Raw genomic sequence first — 17737 nt, 5'->3', positions numbered from 1 at the left:
ACACGGAACACTGTTTTTCGGCAACAAAAAAGTGATAATTCTACACTCGGACATATATATATATGGTAGGGATATATATGTATATATATATACAATTACAATCGAAGCAAGAGCCAGAGTTGGAGCGAAGAGGCAGGGGCAGGGTTGTCAGGCTGTGTGGTGTGTGTCCGCCTATCGCCTATCGCTGCTGCTGCTATCGGTGGCGTTAGCTGGTATTTCCCCGCCGCGTCCATGTGTCCCCGCCAACGGTCACACTGCCCAGCCGACCAAAAAAAAAAAAAGAGCCGCAATTGTTGTTTACATGCCGTTTTTTGACTGAAAACTGATTGCACTGCCATGGAGGACATCCAAATGGACACCAGCTCGCCCACGGAGTCCAGCTCCGAGGTGAACTTCAATGCGGAGGAGGAGAAATCGCAGGAAACGCGAGCCGCCGCCGGCGTTTGTTACTGGTAAGTGGTACTGGTATGTTTGGTCAGCGCCCCATTGATAAGATTGTTTTTAGCGGCAAAGAACGCAACCTGAACATTGTGGAGCTGCTTTGCGCCACCTGCGCCCGCTGGGTGCACGAGTCCTGCGTTTCCTACCAACTGGGCAAGGGCAAACTGCTGCCCTTCATCACCAACTATGTGTTCGTCTGCAAGAACTGCTCCGCCAGCGGATTGGAGAGTTTCCGCAAGAGTCAGGCCAGTAAGTTAAAGAGTCGGGTAATGAAAGTTCCTGGTAATCAAAGTCTTTATCCCTAGCTATATCCCAGATGTGCCACTGCGCCATTGCCAACATGCAGCAGGCGGCTTCCCGGGATGGACGTCGGCAGATCCAGTTCAGCAAGGACAAGGAGATCATCCCGTACATCGAGCAGTACTGGGAGGCCATGACCACCATGCCGCGCCGGCTCACCCAGTCCTGGTACAGCACCGTCCAGCGATCCCTGGTCAAAGATGTGCACACCCTGTTCACCTACGAGGAGCACACGGAGCACGGCTCCATGTACGGACTCTTCCACCAGGATCTGCGCATCATTAAGCCCAATTACGAGAGCATGAGCAAGAGCGGCGCCCTGCGACTCACCGACGATGGATATACTCAAGGTGATTATAATTAACATTTATGTATTTAATTTAAAATCAGCCCTATTATCTTGACCGCAAGTGTAGCTATCGAATCTGCACATCCTAAGGAATTAGCTTTTGGCGGCCAAATTGGCAACACTGGCAGTCCAGCTGATTTTGGCACAGTGGTTCGCGTGTCGCCCTTTTCGCTCCCTATTTATCGCCCCCTACGCTTCGCACACTCTCCGCAAACAAAACAAGCACCGCCGCTCTCTCGCCAGTGTTTGGCAAAGCTTGAGCAACAACAACAACACAAGAGGAAATTGCAAAGTCGATTCGATCGTAGTTTGTGATTTGCACACGCACACACATGCAGAGCCTGAGAAAGAGCGTGAGGAGAGAGCGGGAGAGCGCTGCTGGCAGCCCCACGTAGTCACATTGTGGGCGGGGCGGAGTGGGGTGGGGCTGGCAGAAGCGCTCAACTTGGCTCATTCATTACAAACAAATAGTTACGCTTGGAGCACATTAGCTAGTGTGTGTCTGTGTGTGTATGTTTGTGAGTGCTGCTCTTTCAGGGGAATTGATTTTGATTTGATTTTGAGCACTACGCAATTGGAAGTCCCTGCTCCTCCGGCTCCACGGTGACCTGCTCTCCTGCTCCTTCCTGCCATGGCGTCATCTTTTCCGGACGAGGAGTGTAAGCCCGGGAACACCACCACCACCACCTCGAACTTTGCCCAGTCACCTAGTTAATACCAGCAAACATTTTTCCATGGCGAACGATTCCCTGGATATATGTAAAATATATGTAGATTTGTGCTTGACTATAGTAACTTTTCTATTATAGAAGTACTTCCTATTCGGAAGTAATACAAGTGACCTTCAGAAGTTCTATAGAAGGGACTTAGGGTGTTTCGATAATATCTTTCTTCCTTTAGAAGTGCTCTAGATACGCCCTTAAAAAGACTGTAAATTACCATTAAAAATTCCCAACTATTATTTATATAGATTTAAATTTCCTTCATGATAAAGGCCATACATTTTGTAAAACATTTTTCCTATATAGTAACTAATACTTGCTTCTTTTTTCCAGCTGCCCTGTCCAAAAACAATCGACAGAAAAGAAAATTCCCCGGCACGGATTCAGGACCCACGGGCAAGAAGGGTCGTCCCAGTTCCGATATCACGGCCAATGTGAAGCTCCCACCACATGGCTATCCCCTGGAGCACCCCTTCAACAAAGACGGCTATCGTTATATACTAGCCGAACCGGATCCACATGCTCCATTTCGCCAGGAGTTCGACGAGAGCTCTGACTGGGCTGGAAAACCCATTCCCGGATGGCTGTACCGCACCCTGGTGCCCCATTCTGTGCTCCTAGCGCTACACGATCGGGCTCCGCAGCTCAAGATAAGCGAGGATCGACTGGCTGTGACGGGAGAAAGAGGATACTGCATGGTCCGGGCCACACACTGTAAGGAACCTACTTAAATATAGTAAAGTAACCCCTGTTAATAAGATCTTCTTATGCAGCTGTGAACCGGGGATGCTGGTACTACGAGATTACCATAGAGGAGATGCCCGAGGGAGCTGCCACGCGTCTGGGTTGGGGCAGGGAGTACGGCAACCTGCAGGCTCCGCTGGGTTACGACAAATTTGGTTACTCCTGGCGATCTCGCAAGGGCACAAGGTTCACCGAGAGCCATGGCAAGCACTACAGTGAGGCCTATGTGGAGGGCGACACCTTGGGATTTCTAATAGAACTGCCCGAGGAGGCGACACTCGACTATCTGCCCAATACATTTAAAGATCGGGTATGTTTTGATACAATTTATTTACCATTTGCATACATTGTGTGTTATTTTTTGCTTATTTTCAAACCAGTCCTATAATTGTAATTAGCCCATATTATGTTTTACCCCTGCAAATCTTGTATATTTCTGCATCTTTACAAATCGACCCTCCCTAATTAGCAATCCTTTTGTTATCTATTCAATCTTCAACAGCCCCTGGTCAAGTTCAAGTCGCATTTGTACTACGAGGACAAGGACAAGATCACAGAGACGCTAAAGAATTTGCACATACTGCAGGGCAGTCGCATTGAGTTCTTCAAGAACGGCCAGTCGCAGGGCGTGGCCTTCGAGGATATCTACGCCGGAAGCTACTTTCCGGCCATTTCGATTCACAAGAGTGCCACGGTGAGCGTGAATTTTGGACCCGCCTTCAAGTATCCCGAGGTGCTCGGCGAACACAAAGCCAAGGGGGTAAGCTTGTCATTCTTCTGAATTCCCAGGATATTTAACATTAACCTAACAATCCTTTCCAGATGCACGATCGCGTGGAGGAGCTGATCACAGAGCAGTGTTTAGCCGACACCCTTTACCTCACTGAACATGATGGGCGCCTGCGCCTGGATAACATGGGCCTTTAATGGAATAAGTCGACTTTATTCGCAGGACTTTTAGGGACCGTAGTACACTAAAAATAATTAAGATTACATGGGTCTTGTTTGAATTTTAATTCGTAAAAGAAGATAAAATATGTTATTTTTCTATGCAATTTTCGATTTTCAAAAGAGTACATATAACAATTTTAAATGAAAACTAGTACTTTTGGTAGAGCTTTCCAATTTAAACAGGAAAAATGAAAATGGGATAAAAAACGAATCTATTAGGGGCCGTTTTCTTGTCCGTTTGTTAAATTTAAAGTAGGGTTAAAACAGTGTAATCTTATGGTAAATCATTGCTTTAACCATACTTTAAATTTAACAAACGGATGAGAAAACTTTTTAAATTTAAAGTAGGGTTAAAACAGTGCAATCGTAGGATAAATCATTGTTTCAACCCTACTTTAAATTTAACAAACGGACGAGAAAATTTGTTAAATTTAAAGTAGGGTTAAATTACTTACTTTACACTTTACCTACTTTAAATTTAAGAAACGTACAAAAAATAGTTTAAATAGTTTAAAAAACACATCCCAAACCCCTCCCAACAGAAATTCAACACAATGCTCCTTTGAGTTCAGTTTTATTGCTTGAGGTTACTTGAAGGCTTTGAATTTCGAGGCACTGTAGGGTATGTAGAAGGCGCTACTGGGGGCGAATTCGGATCGCGGATGATGCACTGCCGCCGAGATGGACCGCCCCGTGGATGGTGTGTTGCTGGAAACGCTGGTCGCTCCAAACGGATGCAGCGTGGAGCGTTGGGAGGAACTGTTGCTGTGGCCGTGACTGTTGTGCCCGCCGCCGCCGCTCGAGTTGCTCTGGCTCGAAGTGGCCGTCGTGGTGGCCAGCAACTCCCTGCTGTGCCTGCCCAGGTTCAGCGAGGGCAGCACCACGGCGTTCTTGTTGTTGAAGAACCGATTGGCCGCCATGGGCATGTGCCAGGCGGACGACCGATGGCTTTGGTGAGGTAAAACCGCTGACTTGGCCTGGTTCTGATGCTGCAGCTGCTCCTTCTGCTGCACCTGGGTGAGCTGGACGAAGCTTCGGTTGTTGAGCAATCCCCGGAAGCGCCGGTTGGTGTCCAGCACGTTCAGGATGGGCGGCATGCGCAGGCGGGCCGAGGATTGGGTGGTGGCCGAGATGGGCAGCTGGCTGCGTTGGCGCTTGAGCAGCTTCACCGAGACGGAGGTGACCCGCAGATCCCTGTCCAGTAGATCCACCAGCTTCGTTTGGCTGGGACGCAAGTAGGGACGATGGTGGGACTGCTGCGGCGGCGGTTCCTCCGCTTTGGGCGTGAGAAAGCCATCCTCCGCCTCCTCGTCGTCATCCTCCACGTCGTCGTCGTCCAGGGAGTTCAGGCTGAGATTTGAAATCGAGTCGATGTCCTCTCGCGTCTGGCTATCGAAACTGTGGTGTCGCAGCGGACGAGTCCTGCGGCCCAGCAGGCTGGGGAACTTGCGGTGCCAGTCGGCGATCTCGTTGCGCAACTCCGGCTCCGGCAGCTCCGCCAGCGGATCCTCGCCGCTCATCAGCCGCTCCACTCGCTCCCAGTCCAGCAGGTTCTTCTTGATGGCGTCGTCCGCCCACGGAATGGAGCCCACCGAGCTGCGGTCGATGCTGCTCGAGGAGTAGGGCACGTCCTGCAGGAACTCCGAGTCGTCCGCATCCTGGTCGTCCTTGTCCACTTCCGGTTCGTGGTTGTTGTTGTTGCCGTTGTCCTGGCAGATGGCACCCCCATTGTCCTCCAGATCCGCTCCGAAGTAGTAGCGTCTGTCAGAGGACATGAAAACTGGATGCGGAAAACGAGCTGGACTCGTTCTGGTTTCGCTTTCCCTGCCTTTCCCCTTCCTGCTCCTTTATCCCTGCACTCGCAAATCCCCGTGGGTGTCCTTCCGACTTAGCTGTGGCTGTCGCTGTCGCTGTGGATGTGTTCACCTTCAAAATCGATGCCGCTAAAGGCGGCGAGCGACAATTGTTGTGTTGTGGCCCATTCCAGTTTGGCTTGTTATTTATTGTCCTTTTGTTGTTTCTGTTTCCACCACCGACAAAAGGGCGCAGGCTCCACGGCGTTGCCAGCATCGACCAGAAATAACGTTCGAAAATGGTTCAGAAAATGGCGCATGGGGGGTATTCCTTTTGAGCTTTGAAGGACAGTAGGGGATATATTTTCAAGAAGGAATTAAGGTCCTGCATAAGTACACTTGAATTGACAAACAAGTGAATTTTTTGAAAATAGAGTGAGTTCAAGTGAGTTAACTTGGATCACTTGATCACTCGTAAGGAAAAACAAGTGATACAAGCACAGAATAAAAATAAGTGGGAGTGATAAAATTACTAAGCAAATTATTTAGGTGATTCTAAATTATTTTATATTAAATCACTTGTTTTTCTTTATTAAAAAATCAAATGAAAAGAAGTAATCCTAGTAAACTAAAATTAAAAATTTACTTGTTTGTCAATTCAAGTACACTCATAAGGGGGATTCCCTAAACTGTTGAATTGCTGAATTGTTGAATTTTGGTCAGCTGTTAATCAGCTGTTCCATACAAAGTCAACTTTCAGAAATTTCAGCAATTCAACAGCCTCGAGGCTGCTGAAAATTTTGTTGAATTGCTGAAAAGCCAGAGTTGTCACCTTTTTTTAAAAGTCGTGGCAACTCTGTAACATTTTAGTATCATTAGTACGCATTATTTATTTTAAAATCAACTTAGAAAGCATATTTGTGGTTCTTTTTACCTTGGTAACACTTTTAGACAGTAACTAGCAATAATAAATCAAATTTTACATGCTTTAAGTGCCGTGAAACTTTTCAACAAATAACAGCTGTTTGAAAATTCAACAGGAACCATTTTGGGTCGTTCCCTTAGTTGCTGAAATTTTTTGTTGAATTTTCAACAATTCAGCAATTCAACAGTTTAGGGAATCCCCCTATACATTTTATCGGCACTGTTTGACTACTTTCTTCAAGGCCTTTAAATGGAGTAATGGCTTAAAATATTACTGTTTTTAATGGCTAAAACTTTAAATATTAAAAATAACGGAACATATAATAACTGGGTGATTCCCGTAAATTAGATTTTGTTGTTGGTATGTTTTGGTATTTTTAGGATGACCATTTTGAAATTTTTTCAGTATATTTTCCCAAACAAAAGTGGTATAAAAAGTATAGACCACTCCGCGGTCACACTGAAGACGAAGGAAATTTTTTGCCGGGCGTGCTGATGTCCTTTTTCGGGTGAAGCCAACTCATTTGCCAGCCGGCAAGCGCAGGACCATCAGTCATCACCAGTCAGGATGTGGCACGAGGCGAGGAAGCAGGAGCGCAAGATCCGCGGCCTGATCGTCGACTACCGCAAGCGGGCGGAGCGGCGGCAGTACTTCTACGACAAGATCCAGGCGGATCCCACGCAGTTCCTGCAGCTGCACGGCCGGCGGAGCAAGATCTACTTGGATCCCGCGGTGGCCGCCGCCGGCGATGGAGCCGCCATCATGCAAGTGATATTCAGTTGGAGCCTAAAGCTTTTTACTTTATTTCCGTGTGTGTGAGGTGGGCGGTCCCTTATTTCTTATCCCTATTTTTTTGCAGTGTGCCTTGGCAGGGTCAGCAGGACAACCTCATCGACCGCTTCGATGTGCGTGCCCATCTGGATCACATTCCCTCGGTGACCAAGGGGGGCGCCGAGGGGGCTGACGTGGACTCCGAGCTGACCACCGAGGAGCGGCAGCTGAACTACGAGCGCTATCGCATCCTGGCGCAAAACGACTTCTTGAACGTCAGCGAGGACAAGTTCCTGCACCAGCTCTACCTGGAGGAGCAGTTTGGGGCCAATGCCCAGCTGGAGGCGGAGCGTAATCTGGCCAAGAAGAAGCAGAAGACCGGTGGAGCCACCATTGGCTACTCCTACGACGATGCTGGGGATGCAGCGGCGACCATTGGGCCGCAGCCCTTTGGAGCCGCCAGTTCGACGGGAAGCGGAGGAGCAGCCGTTGCTGCCGCTGCTGCTGCCGGCAAGGGCGACAAGGCGGAGGGCAGTGACGAGTCCGATTCGGACATCGACATGGACGTGTCCATAGACATCGGCAAGCTGGACAACTCGCAGGCGCACGAGCTGAACGCCTGCGGGCGCAACTACGGCATGAAGAGCAACGACTTCTTCTCGCATTTAACCAAGGATGCGGACGAGGCGGATGCCCTGCGCATCGCTCGCGAGGAGGAGCAGGAGAAGATGCTGCTGAGCGGGCGCAAGTCGCGGCGCGAGCGACGCGCCCAGAAGGAGCGAAGGATCGCCAACAGGCCCTTCAGTCCGCCCAGCTATGCGGCCAAGGAGGACAAGGACAAGAAGGGCGGCGGCAACAAGAGCGGCGACAAGGAAAAGGAGGAGGACAGCGACTCGCGCTCGCCCTCGCCTGCGGAGGCGGGGCCCGAGAAGATCACGTACATTACCTCATTCGGCGGCGAGGACGAGATGCAGCCGCACTCCAAGATCACCATCAGCCTGACCAAGCCGGGCCTGACTCTCGGTGAATCCTGCATTAATGCTAGTAGTGGAGCAGCCATGGCGGCCGCCGCTGCAGCCTCCTCGGTTTCCTACGCGCAGAAGGTGAAGGATAACCTAGACAAGTTGAAGGTGATGAACGAGTCGGCCAAGCGCAGCAGACGCCGAACCCGTTCGCACTCCCGCTCGAGGTCAAGAAGCGCCTCCGGATCAAGGAGTCGCAGTGGCAGTCGGCGGAGAAGTCGCCGCAGTCGTAGCTATCACCGAAGGAGCAGGACGCGATCCCGACGACGGCGTAGGTACTACTCGAGGTCAAGATCCCGCTCGAGATCCAGATCCAGGTCGAGATCGAGATCTACGTCTCGCTCTGGCTCGTGGAAGCGCTACAAGACGCGCAGTCCCAGCTACAAGCGGTCCAGGAAGCGCTACTCCTATTCCTCCCGCAGCTCCAGCGGCAGTTCGTACAGGCGGAGAAGCCGCTCCCGCTCTCGTTCCCACTCCAGTCGCAAGAGTCGCGTCAAGAAGAAGACCACACCGCCGCCAGTGGCCACAGTGGGTGGTTATTGTCTGAGCACCACCACCACTACAACCACATCCACGCTGACGGCGGTGAAACTGCTCCAGCAGCAGCAGCAGCCGCCGGTGAAAGCCACGCCACCCATGATCAGCTATCCACTGCCCGCAAGAGTGCTCCAGGCAAACCAATCCGCCGCTGTGCAACCGCAAGTGGTGGAGCCGCCACCGCCGCCACTGAAACGCTACTATGGAAGGAAGAGAGCCAATGACACCTCCTCCTCATCCTCGTCGGGCGGGGAGAACAGCGAGGCCAGCGACAACGAGGAGCAGCCACAGCCGCCGTTGGGAAAGCGAGCAGACGATTCCGATGATATGGAAGTGGAGACTGCGTAAGTTTGTGTGCTGCAGAGAGTGGTAAAGTAGAACAGCCAAAGACTAGGGCTTAAATGCTTTCATTTTTTAACTGATTAACTAATTTAGGCATCTCTCTTGCAGGTCCGAGCGTTCCCATGCCCTCCAGCCGACCATGTCGTCATCGAGCAGCACGGGTAATCAAACAGGCAAATATAGTTCTGCTACCGAAACCAAAGTCAGTAAGCAAAGCCAAATGTCTCATGCCCCACCCAACTGGAGTACACCACAAAATTCACGTCTCAGCCTCCCGCAATCCGCCATCCGCCATCCAAAAACCAATGAGCAACATTCGGACCCAAGCAGGCAGCACACCGTGTTCTCGTTCCAACCCCGACTAGTGACCATCCCTGCATGTCTTGTCCTTTAGCTGTTGATGCATTGTCTTGTGTCCCCTCTTAATGCCAATGCAGCAATCGTTGCACTGATAGCAATGCAATCAAGGATGCGTTTACCACCCCAATAGGCTATTATTGTCCTGTTTGTCAGCTTTTTCGTAAAACTGTTGCTATGCGAAGAACTTCCGCGAATAGTTCCCATGGAACCTAAACTCCTCAACCATTGTAATCAAAACTTGAGTGATATGGGTCTTTATTGCCAGGGGTTTTTCAAGTTTTCGAAAAGTTTTTATACCCGGTGCTACACAATCGCCCACAAACGATTTTAAAATGCGCCGGGCGCCCACATTTTTAAAGATTTCGGAGAAGTATTAATGCAATTTTGTTGTGTTTACTTATACCTATCGAAATGTAGAATAAGTTTTTCAAATCGTACCATTTGTTAAAAAGTTATGATCGCTCAAAGTTTAATATCTCCATCGACTTCCTTTAGCTAAGTAACGGGTATCTGATAGTCGGCGCACTTTTGTTAGAGTTTCCATTTATTAAAAACCTTAGTGCATCCTTAAAATGATTAGTCTGCAAGGGTATTCAAAGCTTCGGTTCTCGAAGCTAGCTTTTCCCCATTGTTAGTGAGCAAAAGTCCTTAACCGACAGCAGAACTTGGACACACTGACGAATCCCCACTGCCCACCACACTTTCGACTGCCCGCCCCTGCTCCCTTAAAACCTCAATCTCATCCCAACATTTGCTTAATAATTGCATGCTTTTACAGGGCTCTGGACATCCGAGTTCTGGTGGCGGACGGCCCAATCTGCGCGAGCGGCTTAAGCGAAAGATGCAGAACCTACTGAACAGGCAATGTAAGCCAAACGGAGTGTAGTGTGATGTTCACCAAGAGCCTTCTAAAATCCTATAGAGTTGAAAGAACTAAAACCGGAATATCTTGCAGATAAAGCCGATAAGCGTGCCGAGATCGAAAAGACCGAGCGGGAGCGACTGCAGCAGCAGGAGCGCGAGGACGAGATGCGCGAGCTGGCGCTGAAGCTGCGCAGGAGGTGGGTATCTGGATGTGGTTGGCTCTGGCGGTCCTCTCACATCTACATATTCACAGGCGTCGTGAGCTGCGACACAAATACGGAACGCCCTCGAGCGGGAAGCTTTCTGGGAGCGAAGCGGAATCGGTGGCCTCGGAGAGCCAGCTGGCAAAGACCTCCTCCCGTCGCAGTCGCAGCAGATCGCACAGTCGCCGGCGGACTCCTCCGCCGGACACACAGCACAGCCGGCGGAGCAGCAGTCGAACGGAGAGGAGGCGACGCACAAGGACGCCCAGTCCCAAGTACAACCGGAGGCAGCGCTCGCGCTCCCGGAGCGGCAGTCGCGTGGATCGCAAGCGACGTTCCCACAGCCGGCGACGAAGTGGCAGTCGGGATCGCCGTCGATCGCGCAGCCGACGAAGTCAGTCCAGGCGGCGGAGGCAGCGGGACCGCAGCATGGAGCGGAACCGCGAGCGGGAGCGGTACAGGCAACAGCATCAGCAGCAGCAGCAGCACCAACAGCAGCAGCAGCATCAGCACGACAGGATGCGGGGACGGGACAGAGATCGGGATGCGGATTACGGTCATGGCGGCAGCGGTTCTTCAAATCGAGGTCGCGTCGTCATCTCCGCCCCGCCAAAGCTCAAGAAACTGGTTGACTACTGAGCCCGAAAGCGCTGTGAAGGAGACTCTTTTTCTATTCACTTTATACACTTGATATTCGCTCGTTTGTTTATAGACGTAGGAGCGTGTTCTGCGTTAACTGTTGATTCTGGCCCCAATAAAATAATTTAAGCCCATAGCAGCCAGCACTTTTTTAGGGAGATGGCCTTTTTTTGTACATTTCAATTTAACTTTTTTATTAGGCGATTGCATTTTTATTACCGTACTTAATTAGTTATTAAACAAAATATATTTTTCTTTTCTCCATTAAAATTTACGAACCGCTTTTGTTTTTTATTTAAGAAGCTACTTAATAACGGTTTTTTTAAATAATTCAAAAATTAAAAAACGATTAACTAGTGATTCTGGCCCCAATAAAATAATTTAAGCCCATAACAGCCAACACTTTTTTTTGTGCATTTTAATTTAACTTTTTTATTGGGCGATTGCATTTTTATTGCCGTACTTAATTAGTTACTGTCGGGTCACGCAGCCGCAGCAGCTAATTAACTTGTAAATCCGTACTCTTATATCAATTGCATCACGAAAGGCATCTCTCTCTATTTATCTCTCCCATTTGTTGTATGCTTGCATTTTGGGCCCAGCATTCGGCTGGCTGGCCCTTCGTAAATTCAGTATGAATTCTGATCTCGCCATAAAACGCATTCTCGTCTCGCCTGCTGTACTCTTTCGATAATAAATTGTTAACAAGCATAAACCAACCCAATTTTCTTATTTTCGTTTGCATTAACTAATAAAAAAGCTTATTAGTTCAACATTGGTGACCCCGACGTGATTCGTACAAAAACAATATTAAGTGCAAATCACATAAATAAGTCTATTTATTGACTTTTCGTTGTTGCGGCTGCGGTGCATTGGCGGAGCCAGAAATCATTTGTCGAAAAAATAAAGCCTTGAATGCAGTGAGCGCTATAAATAAATAGCATTTTTGTGTTGCCGAAATTTGCATAAAAATTAGTTATATATTGGAGCGTACATAGCCAATTAACGGGCCGTTATTTCTTCGTTTGCTTTGCGCTCATCTTCCCGCTGAAACCGAATTTCGGGCATTTCGTCTGCTTGTGCCGTTGTTGTTGTTGTAGCCATGCCTACGGGAATTGCTGGAGATGCTACCGCTGATGAAAACAGGGTGATATTTTTAAAGCGCAAGGCAACTGCTTTATTTAATAGAGTGGAGCGTTTAGTGGATTCCCTTTCAAGTGCGGCGTTAACTTCATGCGACGAATCCGGGCTCCACGTGAGGTTGGAGCTGATTGATGAGCTTCAAGGAACATTTAAAAAGGTTCTTGGTGAGCTCGAAGAATTGGATTTCGAGGAAATTGAAAGTGATTTGAGTGAAAAATTTGATGACATTCTCGTACTTTTGAAGTCATCTGTTCGATCCGAAATTTCAAAGCGCGCCTCACAGCTCCTTTCGCACTCAACTCTTGCTGACGGCATCACTCCCGGAGCTTTCGGCCTCCAGCAGCGTCAGCCTCGACATAGGGCAACATTACTGCCTCCACTTGAGCTTCCAAAATTCGCTGGAGGTTATGCAAATTGGTCTGATTTTTATTCTATGTTTACCACTATCATAGATAGTCACCCTGATCTCACCAACATAGAAAAGCTGCAGCATCTACGATCATGCCTGAGGGATACTGCGTTGGAAACTATTCGCTCGCTGGAAATTTCGGACGGCAACTACGCAATTGCTTTGGATTTACTGCAAAATAGATTTGATAATCGTCGTTTGGTTTTTCAGGCACACATTACTGAGATCCTGGGAATAAAGGCGGTGCAGAGTGGTTCCGTTTCGACACTTCGGGAGCTGTCGGATAAATTCAACGCTCATATCCGCGCTCTTAAGGGGCTGGGCACGACGGAACAAATTGCAGGATGCATCATCGTCCAAATCCTGTTCCAAAAATTGGATCCGGCAAGTCAGGCCAAGTGGGAAGAGCGTTTAGAGGACCCTGCCTTCGTCAACTTAATTCCTACTTGGGAGTCAATGGCATCATTTCTGGAGCAGCGGTGCAGGACGTTGGAGACGATGGATTTTGCCATGGCAAACTATGCGCCGGGCATTCAGGTGGGAAGTAACAGAATACCCAATACGCGTAGATCAGCATTTGTTGCCTCGAATTCGAACCCTTGGATCTGTATATTCTGTAATGATGCAGGTCACTCCATTTCTTATTGCCAGAATTTTAAAGCCCTGTCTCCTACGAATAGGCTTCAAGAAGCAAAACGGCTCTGTCTTTGCATAAATTGTCTTAAGGTTGGTCATCAAGTTAGGCAGTGCAATTCCAGTAATTGTCGTGCATGCGGATCGAAGCATCACACCCTGCTTCACATGGGAAACTTAGCTTCCCTTTCTTCACAAGAAGGAGCACCTCTTCAAGAAGCAATTCCGTCTGCATCACCATCTGCACTGCCTTCCACCTCGACTGCTCTCATTGCACAGGATTTTAGTAATGATATTGTGCTCTTAGCAACGGCAAGCGTATTAGTAAAAAACCGCTCCGGAGTTTTCGTTCCCTGTCGAGTTCTACTCGACTCTGGCTCCCAGCTGCATCTAATAACGTCCCGATTCGCAAGCCAGCTTCAAGTAAAGAAGATAAAATCTTTAGCATCTGTTACTGGAATAGGAGATTCCAGTTTTGTGACGGATGGTCATTCGGTTAATATTACGGTTCGGTCCCGAACTTCCGATTACTCAGCCAACATTACCGCGGTGATTGCTCCGAACATCACAGAGCGGCAGCCTAGCTTCAATGTCGACATCGGCAATTGGAAAATACCTAAAAATATTCAGTTAGCGGACCCCAGTTTTTATACTCCCCAGCGGGTGGACCTTTTAATCGGAGCCAGCCTCTTTTACGAGATGTTATGCGTTGGCCAAATTAAGCTTCCACATGGATTACCCCTACTTCAAAAGACTCGTCTGGGTTGGGTTGTTTCTGGAGGTTATGGCCTCTCCAATGGCTCGTCCTTATTGTCGTCTCAAGAGTTACCCCTCGCTAGCAGGGAGAATAGTTTCGATCGGTTAGATGATCTTCTTCGACGATTTTGGGAAGTGGAAAGCTGCGCCGAGCCAATCATACGCGCTACTAAGGAAGAATTGGACTGTGAAGCACATTTCGTAAGACACGTTGTTCGTTTGCCAGCTGGGGATTATTCTGTTCGTTTACCTGCCAAGCTCAATCTAGACCTCTTGGGAGAGTCCTACCAGCAAGCTTATCGAAGATTCTTGTCCCTAGAGAGAAAGCTAAATCGTCAGCCAGCCTTGAAGGCTCAATATGGAGCATTCATAAAGGAATACCTCGATCTAGGACATATGTCATCAGTGTCTGCCTCTGACAGCGGGTTGTGCCGATACTTCTTGCCTCATCATTGCGTCATAAAGGAAGATAGCTCCACCACAAAGCTCCGCGTAGTTTTTGATGGATCGGCGGCCAGCTCCTCAGGGTATTCTCTCAACGATGTTCTTATGGCAGGCCCTGTAATTCAGCATAAGCTGTTCCAGATTCTTCTTCGGTTTCGTTCACACCCGGTAGCAATCACAGGAGACATCTGCAAAATGTACCGCTGTGTTAGGGTTCAGCCTGAGGACAGCTATTTGCAATGCATTTTGTGGAGGGATTCCCCCCAGGATCAATTGCGGGTGTTTAAGCTAGACACCGTTACCTATGGCACGAAGCCAGCATCATTTCTGGCTGTGCGAGCTATGCATCAGCTGTCAGCAGACGAGCATACAGCGTTTCCGCTTGGGGCTGAGGTCATTCGTCGCGATTTTTATGTGGATGATTTGATATCTGGAGCCAAATCCAAGGAAGAAGCAATCATCATTATGGATCAAACATCAAAACTTCTAGCCAAGGGAAAATTTAAGCTTAGAAAGTGGTGCTCGAATGTGTCAGCTGTTTTGGAGGGAGTTGCAGACAAGGATAAGGAGTCTTATTTGAAGTTTGATGATGGAACTGATTTTGCAAAAACCCTAGGTCTCGCTTGGGATCCAGTTTCTGACCAATTACTGTTTTCCTTTTCGGTCTTACAGTCAGCGTCAAGACCTTGCAGGCGATCTGTCCTGTCTGCAATAGCGCGATTTTACGATCCCCTCGGGTTGGTTGGACCTGTGATCACAAAATCGAAAATATTCCTTCAACAACTGTGCAAGGAGAAGTTATCCTGGGATGAAAGCCTCCCGGAGTCACAGAATACGGAATGGAGTGCTATATGCACGAGTTTTGGGCAAATTAAGCATGCGTCATTTCCTCGGCTGGTTCTTTCTCCAAACTCTGAGAGTGAGATTCATGGATTTTGTGATGCCAGCATAGAAGCATATGGTGCCTGTGTCTACATCGTTTGCAACGGCCGATCTCAATTGCTTTGCTCAAAGTCAAGGGTAGCCCCCTTAAAAACACTCACTGTGCCCAAGCTGGAGCTTTGTGGGGCTGAACTCCTGTCTAGACTCATCGCGGAAGTTGCTGGGACTAAGGCATTTGAGGGAAGGTTATACTGCTGGAGCGACTCTGCTGTTGCGCTTTCATGGATCCGAGACGAGCCCTCCAGGTTCAACATTTTTGTAGCGAACCGAGTAGCTGCCATTCAAGAGCTAACTGAGTCAGTAGAGTGGCGATATGTTCCAACTTCTTTAAATCCAGCTGACATTCTCTCCCGAGGTGCTTTTCCTGCTGAGCTTAATGACTCTCCTTTGTGGGCGCATGGACCAAAATTCCTTTGTGGCCCCAAAGCTGACTGGCCGGCCCCAATCATTGCTGAAAGACCAACGCTTGAGGTTCGCCGAAAGATTTTACTAATAAAATCTCCATACGAAGACATAGTGGCTAATTCAAAATTTGCCAATTCCTTCGCCGCCCTTCAAAGAGTTTTCGGATACGTCTACAAGTTTAGTAATCGCATCCGTCGCCCTACGCTCACGGTGTCTGACCTTCAAGGCGGTACTCGGCTGTTGCTTCGTCTGGTCCAGCGCTCACATTTATGGGACGACATCAAATCGTTGCAGTCAAAGGGATTGGTGCACCCATCCAGCTCTATCGCATCTCTTTCGCCATTTGTTGATCAATTTGGGATTCTTAGAGTGGACGGCCGGCTAAAGAATTCTTCGCTGGATTTTAATGGGCGCCATCCAATTATTTTACCACGGAGTCATTCGGTCACTGCTGCCATTATTACTCACTTTCACGAAAGCAATCTGCACACTGGACCACGGGCGCTACTCGGCATAATTCGATCCCAATATTGGCCTATTGGGGGGAGGAAGACGGTGATGAAGGCAGTAAACAAATGTATTAGATGCTATCGAATGAAGCCTCGACTAGTGGAGCATATAATGGCGGATCTTCCAAAGGAACGACTCGATGGATCTCATGCATTCGAAGTCACTGGCATTGACTTTTGCGGACCATTTCTCTACAAGTCAGAAGTGCGAAGTAAGCCTCCAGTAAAATGCTACGTTTGTGTCTTCATTTGTTTCGCCACAAAAGCTATTCATTTGGAGTTGATTAAGGATCTCTCTACAGTGTCATTTCTACATGGCCTTAAACGATTTATATGCACTAGAAGAAAGCCACGGCAGATTTGGTCTGATAATGCAACAAACTTTGTCGGCGCTCGCAATGAATTGCTCGAACTAAGGCGCCTATTCCTCAGCAATGATCATCAGAAAGCTACATTGGACTTTTGCCTGGCGGAGGCCATTGATTGGTGTTTCATTCCTCCTAGGTCGCCTCACTTTGGCGGTCTTTGGGAAGCGGCTGTGAAGATCGCTAAGCATCATTTTTACCGCGTTGTTGGCACTGCTGTTTTAGCCTTTGAGGAGTTGCGGACCTTGGTGTGTCACATTTCGGCGGTTGTTAATTCTCGACCATTAGTCTCGATTTCAGAAAACCCCGCTGATCTGGATGTGTTAACCCCAGCACATTTTTTGAATGGTGGTCCGCCTTCATCTTTCGTCGAGCCAGATGTGACCAGTCTCAACTTCAATCGCTTGGATGGATGGCAACGCGTGGCCTACTTGCAGCAGATCTTTTGGTCCCGATGGAAGGAAGAATACCTAACACTTCTGCAGCAGCGCTCCAAGTGGCGCACCCCCAAACCGGGCCTGGTTGTCGATGACTTAGTTCTGGTCAAGGACGAAAACTTGCCTCCCATGAAGTGGCCCCTCGCCAGAGTGATTGAGCTGCTGTTCGGTGGAGATGGCGTTGCTCGAGTTGCCGTTCTGAAGACAGCCTCAGGAGTGACAAAGCGAGCAGTGAACAAGCTATGTCTGCTGCCCCTTAAGGATGATGTTGAAACCCAGGCTTCCAACGGGGGGAGTATGTCGGGTCACGCAGCCGCAGCAGCTAATTAACTTGTAAATCCGTACTCTTATATCAATTGCATCACGAAAGGCATCTCTCTCTATTTATCTCTCCCATTTGTTGTATGCTTGCATTTTGGGCCCAGCATTCGGCTGGCTGGCCCTTCGTAAATTCAGTATGAATTCTGATCTCGCCATAAAACGCATTCTCGTCTCGCCTGCTGTACTCTTTCGATAATAAATTGTTAACAAGCATAAACCAACCCAATTTTCTTATTTTCGTTTGCATTAACTAATAAAAAAGCTTATTAGTTCAACAGTTACCAAACAAAAAATTATTTTCTTTCTCCATAAAATTAAATAACTCGTAATTGTTTTTTATTTAAGGAGCTATTCAATTACGTCTTAAAAAAGTATTTCAAAACTTTAAAAACGATTACCGTTAAAAATAA

At 48.4% G+C, this 17737-nt stretch overlaps 4 protein-coding genes across 7 annotated transcripts; 3 read left to right on the top strand and 1 right to left on the bottom strand.

Moving 5' to 3' along the window:
• Window positions 1-246: 246 nt before the first annotated feature.
• ash2 (Set1/Ash2 histone methyltransferase complex subunit ash2) lies at window positions 247-3596 on the top strand. 2 transcript variants are annotated; one of them, XM_017143332.3, is made up of 7 exons: window positions 247-452; window positions 506-690; window positions 747-1091; window positions 2146-2526; window positions 2586-2866; window positions 3059-3316; window positions 3379-3596. In XM_017143332.3, exons 1-7 carry the CDS (start codon window positions 337-339, stop codon window positions 3481-3483), a joined length of 1671 nt encoding a protein of 556 aa, XP_016998821.2. In that variant the 5' UTR covers window positions 247-336; the 3' UTR covers window positions 3484-3596. The 2 variants fall into 2 exon arrangements, with proteins under 2 accessions (XP_016998821.2, XP_016998822.1); XM_017143333.3 differs by lacking the exons at window positions 247-452; window positions 506-690; window positions 747-1091 and adding an exon at window positions 1310-1749 and having other exon boundaries at window positions 3379-3587.
• Window positions 3597-4064: 468 nt separating this feature from the next.
• LOC108058568 (uncharacterized) lies at window positions 4065-5719 on the bottom strand. The gene has a single exon (XM_017143346.3). It carries the CDS (start codon window positions 5280-5282, stop codon window positions 4095-4097), a length of 1188 nt encoding a protein of 395 aa, XP_016998835.2. The 5' UTR covers window positions 5283-5719; the 3' UTR covers window positions 4065-4094.
• A 945-nt stretch (window positions 5720-6664) lies between these two features.
• On the top strand, window positions 6665-11099 carry LOC108058718 (CLK4-associating serine/arginine rich protein). 3 transcript variants are annotated; one of them, XM_017143638.3, is made up of 6 exons: window positions 6665-6989; window positions 7085-8899; window positions 9006-9099; window positions 10036-10123; window positions 10213-10318; window positions 10375-11099. In XM_017143638.3, the coding sequence occupies exons 1-6, from the start codon at window positions 6793-6795 to the stop codon at window positions 10961-10963; spliced, it is 2889 nt and encodes a 962-aa protein (XP_016999127.2). In that variant the 5' UTR covers window positions 6665-6792; the 3' UTR covers window positions 10964-11099. The 3 variants fall into 3 exon arrangements, with proteins under 3 accessions (XP_016999127.2, XP_070073071.1, XP_016999128.2); XM_070216970.1 differs by lacking the exon at window positions 10375-11099 and having other exon boundaries at window positions 9006-9058; XM_017143639.3 differs by lacking the exon at window positions 10375-11099 and having other exon boundaries at window positions 9006-9103.
• Window positions 11100-11454: 355 nt separating this feature from the next.
• LOC123003343 (uncharacterized) lies at window positions 11455-17566 on the top strand. Its single transcript, XM_044395658.2, has 2 exons — window positions 11455-13052; window positions 16858-17566. The coding sequence occupies exons 1-2, from the start codon at window positions 12860-12862 to the stop codon at window positions 17334-17336; spliced, it is 672 nt and encodes a 223-aa protein (XP_044251593.2). The 5' UTR covers window positions 11455-12859; the 3' UTR covers window positions 17337-17566.
• Window positions 17567-17737: the final 171 nt, after the last annotated feature.

Source organism: Drosophila takahashii, chromosome 3R (genome assembly GCF_030179915.1).
Source record: "Drosophila takahashii strain IR98-3 E-12201 chromosome 3R, DtakHiC1v2, whole genome shotgun sequence".
NCBI lineage: Eukaryota > Metazoa > Arthropoda > Insecta > Diptera > Drosophilidae > Drosophila > Drosophila takahashii.
This window is presented reverse-complemented; position numbering and strand designations above follow the sequence as displayed.

Excerpts from the sequence above, each read along its gene's own strand:
- LOC123003343 (XM_044395658.2), top strand. The coding sequence starts at position 12,860 with ATGCATCATCGTCCAAATCCTGTTCCAAAAATTGGATCCGGCAAGTCA. Across the intron at positions 13,053-16,857 it reads ACTATGCGCCGGGCATTCAG|TCTCGATTTCAGAAAACCCC; the intron begins GTGGGAAGTAAC and ends CTCGACCATTAG.
- LOC108058718 (XM_017143638.3), top strand. The coding sequence starts at position 6,793 with ATGTGGCACGAGGCGAGGAAGCAGGAGCGCAAGATCCGCGGCCTGATC. Across the intron at positions 6,990-7,084 it reads GGCGATGGAGCCGCCATCAT|TGTGCCTTGGCAGGGTCAGC; the intron begins GCAAGTGATATT and ends ATTTTTTTGCAG. Across the intron at positions 10,124-10,212 it reads GAACCTACTGAACAGGCAAT|ATAAAGCCGATAAGCGTGCC; the intron begins GTAAGCCAAACG and ends AATATCTTGCAG.
- ash2 (XM_017143332.3), top strand. The coding sequence starts at position 337 with ATGGAGGACATCCAAATGGACACCAGCTCGCCCACGGAGTCCAGCTCC. Across the intron at positions 691-746 it reads TTTCCGCAAGAGTCAGGCCA|CTATATCCCAGATGTGCCAC; the intron begins GTAAGTTAAAGA and ends CTTTATCCCTAG. Across the intron at positions 3,317-3,378 it reads GCGAACACAAAGCCAAGGGG|ATGCACGATCGCGTGGAGGA; the intron begins GTAAGCTTGTCA and ends AATCCTTTCCAG.
- LOC108058568 (XM_017143346.3), bottom strand. The coding sequence starts at position 5,282 with ATGTCCTCTGACAGACGCTACTACTTCGGAGCGGATCTGGAGGACAAT.